The sequence below is a fragment of the Ostrea edulis genome, chromosome 9 (genome assembly GCF_947568905.1).
Source record: "Ostrea edulis chromosome 9, xbOstEdul1.1, whole genome shotgun sequence".
In the NCBI taxonomy this organism is placed as follows: Eukaryota; Metazoa; Mollusca; class Bivalvia; order Ostreida; family Ostreidae; genus Ostrea; species Ostrea edulis.
The window spans coordinates 5,120,750-5,130,572 of NC_079172.1; the positions used below are offsets into that span (position 1 = coordinate 5,120,750).

At 35.3% G+C, this 9,823-nt stretch overlaps 1 protein-coding gene across 2 annotated transcripts; it reads right to left on the reverse strand.

Moving 5' to 3' along the window:
* Positions 1-241: 241 nt before the first annotated feature.
* LOC130050005 (uncharacterized) lies at positions 242-5,468 on the reverse strand. 2 transcript variants are annotated; one of them, XM_056148325.1, is made up of 5 exons: positions 5,115-5,468; positions 4,790-4,856; positions 4,336-4,569; positions 3,645-3,789; positions 242-1,813 (listed from the first exon to the last, which is right to left on the reverse strand). In XM_056148325.1, the coding sequence occupies exons 3-5, from the start codon at positions 4,530-4,532 to the stop codon at positions 1,007-1,009; spliced, it is 1,149 nt and encodes a 382-aa protein (XP_056004300.1). In that variant the 5' UTR covers positions 4,533-4,569; positions 4,790-4,856; positions 5,115-5,468; the 3' UTR covers positions 242-1,006. The 2 variants fall into 2 exon arrangements, with proteins under 2 accessions (XP_056004300.1, XP_056004301.1); XM_056148326.1 differs by lacking the exon at positions 5,115-5,468 and having other exon boundaries at positions 741-1,813; positions 4,336-5,109.
* Between the last annotated feature and the right edge of the window lie 4,355 nt (positions 5,469-9,823).

Genomic DNA, 9,823 nt, shown 5'->3' on the forward strand with positions numbered 1-9,823 from the left:
TTTCTGGAGAAGAAATAATATTAAACATAAAGAAAGACAAAATCCTTTCAGATGTGGACAGTTTTCCATCCAACAGACAGTTCTTATACAATGATCATAGTTATTCTCTTCATAACAGTCTAACTAAATATCAATCTAGCATCAGCTCTCTCTTTTTTGTTTCTTTCTTTTTTTTTTTATCATTTTTGAAAATAGGACTGTCATTTTTTTTTTTTTTTGGATATATAGGGCTTTATAGGAATTTTTATAATGACTGGTAGGGTATATATAAGAACCTTTGAATTTATAGGAATAAATAGGGACTTGACACCCTGAATTATAACTATATATATATATAGTATTGCATGATACATCTGCAAGATAAAGCATTTTGAAGTAAATATTCTCACATTAAAAAAAATGACAACACATGTACAGTGTACTATATTTAAGCAAAACCTTTACCCAGTCTGACAAAAAATTCATCTTTAAAAAAATATTTGTAAGAAAAATGTCTCTTTGTAATCCATATCAAAGGAATCAGCACAATGAAGCTGGCAGTGATGTGTTAAAGGCATCTTCTGAAATCCAACATGTTTCAACGACTGCAACTACAAGTTCTCAAGCATCAACAACAGAAAATGTGAACCCAATTCTTCCTGGTAATTATGTTCTATGATTGAATATTAGTATCAAGGATCAGTATTTGCAAATGACATGATATCTATGCACCAAAATAAAAAAAAAAGTAAATACTTCACTGAAAGTGTAAAGAGAACTTCACTCAACTGAATTTGAATTATCTAGTACATTTATATACAAATTTAAGTGTATGACAGCAAACAGAATTTTATCTCCAAGACTCTCTACATATATCTACCATACAAAGATATTAATGACCTGTAAACAAATCTTTCTGTCACACTGAGTCAGTGTTTATTGTGTCCTTGTTGTTATGAGGGAAGGGGGCATATTATGTCAGGTACAAACACATTCTTGTTTTCATAGTTGGTGTGGTAAATCAACATTATACATGTAGATCAGAATCACATTTGTGGATAAATGGCTTAAAATGTTGGACATAAAACGTAGCTAGTTTCTGAACTAACACATCCATAGTAGACTTGTTTGGATAAACTCTTTCTATATATAAGTCTTGTTTGGTATATGTAATGAAGTCACAAAATGGAGCTCCAGTAACTAGAAGCTGTCCTTGGACTTGATACCAGTGGGAATGCTCATGTTTTAAGCTGAAAGTGTCGCCATTTCTTTGGAGGAAGAAATCATTTCTTGTTTCACATGCTTCACTGATGGTCTTGTTTCTGACAGAGTAAGGACATTTAATTTCAATCAAGCCACTTTCAGACTTATCACACACTATGCCATCAGGAGTAGCACCTAGAAATGGTAGTTCTGTGTTTACAATCAATCCTATATCATGAAGGTGGTGTCCGGTTTTCTTAATGTACATTTGCTTGGCAATGTGTTCATTCACTTTACCATATGATGTAGCAGAAGATGTGAAATCATTCTTTTGAAATGTGTTCTTTAAAAATTTCTGGTTTACGTCTTTTTTTCTTCTTATGATTAGTCCGAAATTGGATGCCGTTATTCTCTTACTTCGTTCTGTATGCCATATTTGGTTCAGACTCTGAGATCTTGTTGATTTTTCCAAATTAATTGCATCACTCTGTGTCAAATTCAGCTCAGTCCATTCATGTGTAAGGTTTTGAATGCATTCAAGGTCAACGCAGGTATGAAGGGCTTTTGGGAACACAGTACTTCCACAGTTTTCTGCTGCACGGGGTTTTGTAATAGGTAAAATCAATGGTGCCTGAAATTATGCGATAATAAATACATTGTAATGATAGACATGACATATAATGTTGAGGGTTATGTTTAGGATCTCCAATGAGTTGTGATCGGATTTGACTTTCATGGAAAAAGTGTGTTTTCTATCGGGATCCATGTTGAGTTGTATATAATTTATAAATCATGTCTAATGAAAAACCATTCACGATTATTTTTATCATATATGTTTTACATTATTGTACTACCCATGAATACTAAATAAAAAATAATAATATTAAATTTTCTAAATATATTTCAGGTTGTAATCCACTTGAAATACTGGCCATTATTGCTGACAATACTGCATTAACTGAAGAGAAGGAAAAACTGCTCCGAATTAATTTTGAACTGCAACAACAAGATTCAGGACGATTTGGATATAAAAAACTGAAGGACACTGATTATCAGTATTATACAGGGTTTTCTAAAGACCGGTTCAATGTTTTATACTCATTTTTAGTACCAACAGAAGAAGATCCTATTATATGGAGTAAAACTCTTAAAGGTGCAAAATCGTTGTCAACAAAGGATCAGCTCTTGCTTGTTTTGATAAAACTGAGACAAAACTTTGACTTTAAACATATTTCATATTTGTTTGATATATCTGTGCAAGACTGCAGTGCAATATTCACCCACTGGATTAATTTGATGTTTTTTAGACTAGGTAGTGTAGATATATGGCCTCATCGTGAAGTAATAATCGAAAACATGCCTGAAAATTATAAGAAAGATTTTCCAGACACTTTCGTCATTATTGACTGTACGGAGTTAAAAGTACAAAAGCCCAGTTCTCTCAATCGACAGAGTCAATGTTATTCTGACTATAAGTCATGCACAACTTTGAAAGGACTTGTGGGCATATATCCAAGGGGGTCTGTAATATTTTCTTCCATGTTATTCTCTGGATCAGTATCTGATAAAGTTATTACAAAGGAGAGTGGCTTCCTTAAAGTATTGTCAGACCTTAAACAATGTGGGAAATTACAAAATGGTGATGGAGTTATGGTGGACAAAGGGTTTAATATTGAAAAGGAAATCGAAGCTATTGGTCTTCGACTAAACATTCCACCTTTTGCGTCATGTGCAACACAGATGAAAGCTTCAGAGGTAACAGAAACTGTCAAAATAGCCAAACATCGTGTGCATGTTGAACGGGCTATTGCTCGTATAAAACAGTTTAAAATACTGTCGGGCAAAATTAGTCTTTCTCTTTTTAGTATTGTTGATCAGATATGGTTAACTTGTTGTGTATTGACCAATTTTATGCCATATTTAATTCAAGATAAAGAAAACTGCTAAACTTCATTCACTAAATGTGTTTTGTTGTAAATTTTCATAATATCAACGAGGTTTTCCTACAAATGGATTTTTTTAAATGAATCGATTGCATGTGGAAAATGTAATAATCATTGATATTTACTGTATAATGCTACAACAAAGAAATTTGATATGGATGAAAAGTGAGGATATTTGCAACAATATTTTGAAATTGAAAACTTTAAAATTTACTTCATTTAGTCACAATATGCAGTTTTAGTATAAAACAATCTGACCAACAACAAAAATTTAAAACCTCTGCAGGACTCGAACCCTTGATCTACAGTTCAGCGGTCGATATGCTAAGCTACTCAGCTAGACGATGATTTTTTAAATGAAAAGACAAATATTGCTGATATTTATATTTCATTCCATGTTTTAAAAGGAAGTCAGTCATTGTGATACTGTAGAGTACCTCCTTAAAAAGTTTAATTCATATATTTTGTCTGAATAAAGTTTAATTCATATATTTTGTCTGAATAAAGTTTGTAACTTACATGATAGCTGAGAGGAAATCCTATGTAATGAGCACCGAATGGAGTGTCAACAGTTGGTCCTGCTGCTGTGGATACCAGATAGGAAATTGGGGCTTGTTTAAACTTTTTCAGGATTTCCATATCCATTTCACTGATTTCAGTTTTCCTGAAAATTGTTGAAAATAATTTTGAATGACCATTTAAAAGAACTTTATGTTGTAGCAAGTGTTCAGTGCCAAACACTTGGGCGTGACTTGGCAGCTGTGTGGTTTGGAGTCTTTTGGCTGAGACCTAATTATTACACCTGTAAAAACTTGTTAGAGGTCAGGGGCCCGTTTTACAAAACAACTTGTGGCAAGTCTTGAATTGTATTATACAGTTATTACTTTAAATGAATGAATTAAAACTTTTCTAAGGCTAAATTTTCAATATTTTCTTTTAAAAAATTTTGCATTCGGAGAGAATGATTTACGATAAAGTTGAAAATTTTGTCGTAAGTCTGAAGTTCTTTTGTAAAACATACCCCTGGTGTCCTTGTAGGTGCTTTACAACTAAGTGAGTCTTTTCTACTGAAAAGCCTTAATTTGGCCAAAACATAATTTAAAGACTGTCTCCATGTGAGTGAAATGTAGAATGACAATCAGTCATGCAAAACAATTAGAAAAAAAATTTAAGAGAAAACATTGATTGAAAGATGTACACTTTTTTTTACCGTGTGTCCACAAAGGAAGCCACAATTGGCTTTCTTTTTCTGTTTAGGTTTGATGGGTTGGAAATGATCATCTGGGACACTGGTTCTGGTTGAATCTTGTCACCTCTTGGCTTATCCCACTGTTGGGGTAGGGAAGTTGATGACAGCATTGAGGGAATTTCAACAAAACCAGAAATCTTCCACTGCTCCAGAATCATGATAACAGCTAAGACATGTGCACATTGGCCTGCCTCCCTGTAATATGTACCGTGACAACATGAAAAAATAGAAACCAATCCCCACACCAAATTTTCATAATATACATTTATCAAATTAACAATAGCATTATAATACTACATGTACCACAATACAAAATTATTTTACATGTATATGTGTAGTATAATTATCTAAACAGGCTTTTGGGAAAGGTGTGTACCTGTATTTGGTAAAGATACTGAATCATAGTTACACTGACCTGGTATGTGCACCCTTTAGTTAGCAAGTAACTGGAAACACAAACATTGGTAAAATGCACCGAGTTACTAAAAGGAACAAAAATACAACAAATGAAATTTGAAAAAAAGGAATAAGAATAACACTGAGCAACGTTTATGAAATATGAAAAAACTTTTCCGAGTGAGGTTGTTTACAAACGCTCTCTATTTATACTTGAGGCTGATGCACGCATGTACGTAGATCTATACGCTTCAAGAACAATAATTTAAATAAACAAAAACGTAAAATTGAAATTATAAACAAGTAAAAATTATTTCAATAACTCAAAATAACCGTATACACACCCAGCTTTGCAACTGCAATGTGCATCGTCTAATTTCTTCCCATCAAAGTTGCCTCAATGTTGATCTTGTGTGGGTCCTCCGTTTTCCTCTGACTCCGATATACTTCGGCTTTTATTAGCATATTTTCGCGCTCTTGTGCATATAATTTGACTGATTTAACATAGGATTCCTTCATAAACGCGGCAGCCTGTTGTTTTTGCCGAAGGGACGGTGTATGTAACATGTATGATGCGGAAAAATCGTCTGGTATGTCCTTTAACGACATGATCCGCGCCATGTTGTTTATGCGTTTAATGTCGGGCTAGTTACCGTCGTCATGGTGGGCGGGGCTTACACGAAAATCGGCGATCCGCCAATTATTCTCGTGTGTGACTTTAGCTAATCGCTGAACAAATAACGGACACTGTTTTGTGAAATTAATTATATATTTTTGTAAATGAATTGTGGACTCTTTGAATCGTGTGATTGAGTTTTCCTGGTCGTGGGTTTATTCTGACCTATAACAATACCACTTTAAGTTATTGATTAATAGAATATTCTTTAACGTCCCGCTCAAGAATATTTCACTCATATGGAAACGTTACCAATGCCGGTGAAGGGCTACAAAATTTTGGTCTATGCTCGGCGCTTACGGCATTTGAGCAGGGAGGGATCTTTATCATGACACGGGACTTTTGCGGTCACATCCGAAGGACCGCCCCATTTAGTCGCCTCTTACGATAAGCAGTGGTACTGAGGACCTATTCGAACCCGGATCCCCACGGGGTCTAAGTTATCGATATGGACGATATACATTTATATGTCTGTAAGAACAATCTACATGTACTTGCATTTCTACACAAAATTGAAATAATATTCTTTCATTTTCAGTTGAATGTTTGAGTGTTTCAAGGAATTTATTTGTGTCATGACGTTCCAGAAAATTAAGTAATATCAAGGGAGCAATATATAGGTTAAATCTTTAAAAATCTTCTCAAGAACAACAGGGCGATGATTACTCATATGACGGTGACTCATATGACGATGCAAACATTCCGAGGTAGTGCAAATTTAGGTTTGTTTAAATTGTGGTCCCCAGGGGTAGAGTGAAGCCACAATTGGGAATCAAAGTTTTACGTGGGAATATACATGTATAGGAAATATCTTCAACGATTTTACAGCAGGGCCATGGATTCTTGTATTGATATGCAAGCATCCCTAGGTAGGGCAGATTGAAGGCTCTTCAAATCAAGACTCCTAGGTAGAATACCCGGGCCACACTGGGGATAAATATTTTATATGAGAATATATATAAGAGGAAGTTCACAGTTCTTATTGATCACCAGTGTATTAGCTTAAAAATATCATTAGCAACACAGGCTATAAAATCTGCAAAACAATTCCTATTCTGCATATCTAAGCGAAATTGTAATATTCAACAAGATGTGTTCTTAAAACTTGAATGTCCCCGACGAAAGTGTCCATACGGATGAAAGACTTTACATATTATTATACCTCAGTATGAGAATTCTATGCAACGCGTAATCTGATTGGTCTAGACGGTCACATGCCAGGGATAACAAAACTTCTTATTATACCTCAGTATGAGAATTCTATGCAACGCGTAATCTGATTGGTCTAGACTGTCATGTACCAGGGAAGACATAACTTCATATCTCCCTCTCAAACATCATATCTCCCTAACATATTTCCCCTTGGGCAGCTTCGTGCATTTTCCATAAATTTAACGTCAAAGTAGACGAAGTGTATTATGACGTCACAATAAGTCATTTTACTTTCATAGTTCGTAAGGCACAAAATATGCGGGCCTCTGGTATACAGTTTTAAAATCGACTGATTTTGGTTGATATAAAAACATGCAAGTAAATCAGCATTCAAGGAGAATGGAAATACAAAAACTGGTTATTCAATCACTGTGTTTCGCTGTTTGTACCTTCTATATATACGTTGACGGCGCGATGTTACTGTTAGGGCGATCTCAGCTACATACATGTACGATGTATAGATGAGTAAACTCCAATCTCAAATACAATTTTGTGGTCTTGCTTTGTTTCGGTATAATAAACAATTTATTGCATGAATGTTCGGGAGAAATGAAGATGTATTCACCCAAGAAAAATCATATTCCCCTCAGGCGTTGCCCTCGGGGAATATGATTTTTCTTGAGTGAATACATCTTCATATCTCCCGAACATTCATGCAATAAATGAATAATATAACATGTTGACTCTCACATGACCATGGAAGCACATATATCATCAGTGTGCAGAGGTGCCTTCATCCACCTTAAGAACCTGAGCCAGCTGAGGAGATATCTGGACAGGGAATCGCTGGAATGTGTTGTCCATGCCTTCATAACAACAACAACACTAGACTACTGTAACTCTCTTTATTACGGCTTACCATCAAAGGAGATCCAGCTGCTCCAATCCATCCAAAACGCTGCAGCCAGAATCATCTCAGGCACCCGCAAATATGACAGCATTACACCAGTACTACGCTCCCTCCAATTGCTGCCAGTTCAGCAAAGTCATCTTCAAGACATTGGTGTTAGTGTACAAAACAGTCAACATCATGGTACCATCCTATCTGCAGTAACTTATTACACCCTATGATCCCTCCAGAACTCTGCGGTCCAGTGATCAGAGCCTACTACAAGTGCCATTTACCACCTCATCTGTGATTCAAACTCGAGCTTTTAGTGTGGCTGGCCCTAAACTGTGGAATGCTCTACTGTAAGATATCAGAACTGTTGCTAGTCTCTGTATCTTTAAATCTAAACTAAAGACTCATCTGTTTACAATTCATCACAACTAGCCTGTGCAGATGAAATCTAAGTCAAGATTACTATGTTGTGCAATCATAACGGTCTCCTTATCTTCACCTACTAATCATTTGTTCTTACACAACTTATTTTACTTATTTTATTGTTATTTAAATAGCATTTGGAGCAATGTGGATTTTACGCTTTACAAAATAAATTTATTATTATTATCATTATATTATGTAACATTAACACTATAATGACTGCTTTGGACCAGTCCTAGATTCAAAACCCTGGGGTTGCGAATTACTTCCTAAATATGCTTTAGTTTTTATACCGTATCAGCAATCTTAATGAAGTCTTTCAAATGATAAAGACAATAATGACTATAATAATTTTGGTAGTACCTCATTCTGGGGATTAGGAAATTTACAAGTTTGGTAGGTACTTTCCTGCTCTGTTGGTAGAGCACCTGACTAGATATTTTAGGGGTTTTGAATCTTGAAGGGCGATTATGACGCTTTATTTACCATGAAGAATGTATTAACAGTTCTGACACCATGTGTCATGTTGTGTATGGTCCACTTACTTGATATAGAGATGTTTCTACTCCTACATTCTTTTTAATGAACATGTAAAGACGCGTATCAAGGGAGCATTCATTGTAATAGAGCGATAAAATAAGATTGGGAGCAGTTGTTAATGTCAATACACAGTATATGGAATAATGTCACAGGAGAGTTGGGTGAAATATTCCAAAGGGTGTTGTTAATAGGTATAAATTACCTCTTTCCTGAGTGTAAAAAAGAAAAGCATGACAAAACCTTGGGTAGTCTCTTCTCTAGGGATAAATGGATAAGAGATGAAACCATATTGCTACTGCGGTGTCCAGTGCGCTTGACGTTTGGACCCCTAATTCGATAGGGAACATCTTCGTCTCATGGATAGCCCAGATGTATAATATGGTGACTATAGGTGGAAAGGAAAACGCTTTATAGCCCGGAAACCATATTGCTACTTCGATGTCCAGTGTGCTTGACCTTTGGAGCCCAAATTCGACAGGGAACATCTTTGTCCATGGGTAGTCCGTACGTATGATATTGTGACTCTAGGTGGAAAGGATAATGCTTTAGAGCCCGGAAACCATTTCGTCTATAGACGGACGGAATAACAGTCCGATTTCAGTATACCAGTTGCGGGGGTATAATAATGATTCAACCTGTTTATTAAATAGATTTATTATTACATATTTATTGTCGTGTCTAACATAGCTGCGCCCCGACAGTCCAATGTCCGTTATCCAAAATCGACCTTCACCTTTGCCCGTTATCCATGTAAACAGATTCCTTGTCTGATATCCATAAATAACGCAGAGTTCTGCTAATCAATCCATCGCCCGTTTTCCTCTGATAACGTACTGTCCAATAAATCAATACATTGCCCGCTAAATTCGAAGGAATATTATTGTTATTTCTACTTCATTTATTCAATCAACGTGTTTGCAGGTGTTTCCTATCTATAGATGCTACTTTGATTTATAACCACTAGTACTCTACTTGTATTTGGAATAAGTAGAATATAGTATGATGTACTTTATAAATATCAACATTGAAGTGCTTAATTTCAAACGTGCCATTGAGCAGGATTTCAAGTGTTGAACTTTAAATTGTTCCCTGTCAAGAGAGAATAATTTGTTCCCGTTTCCTTCTTTTCTGAAAATCATGACGTCAAAAACGCTTAAACATACTTTAATATCACATGTTCATGAAAGTATATATTGAATTTAACGGACACAACATGTAGTGCATACATAATTTGTTGATGGTGTTTATGCTATACTGTAGATTTCTGGAAAATAAACTAATCACAGGTATCTACAATTTCCAAATACAACTTCTTCTCTGATGGCGACATACGACACAAGACAAAAGAAAACATAGTCATA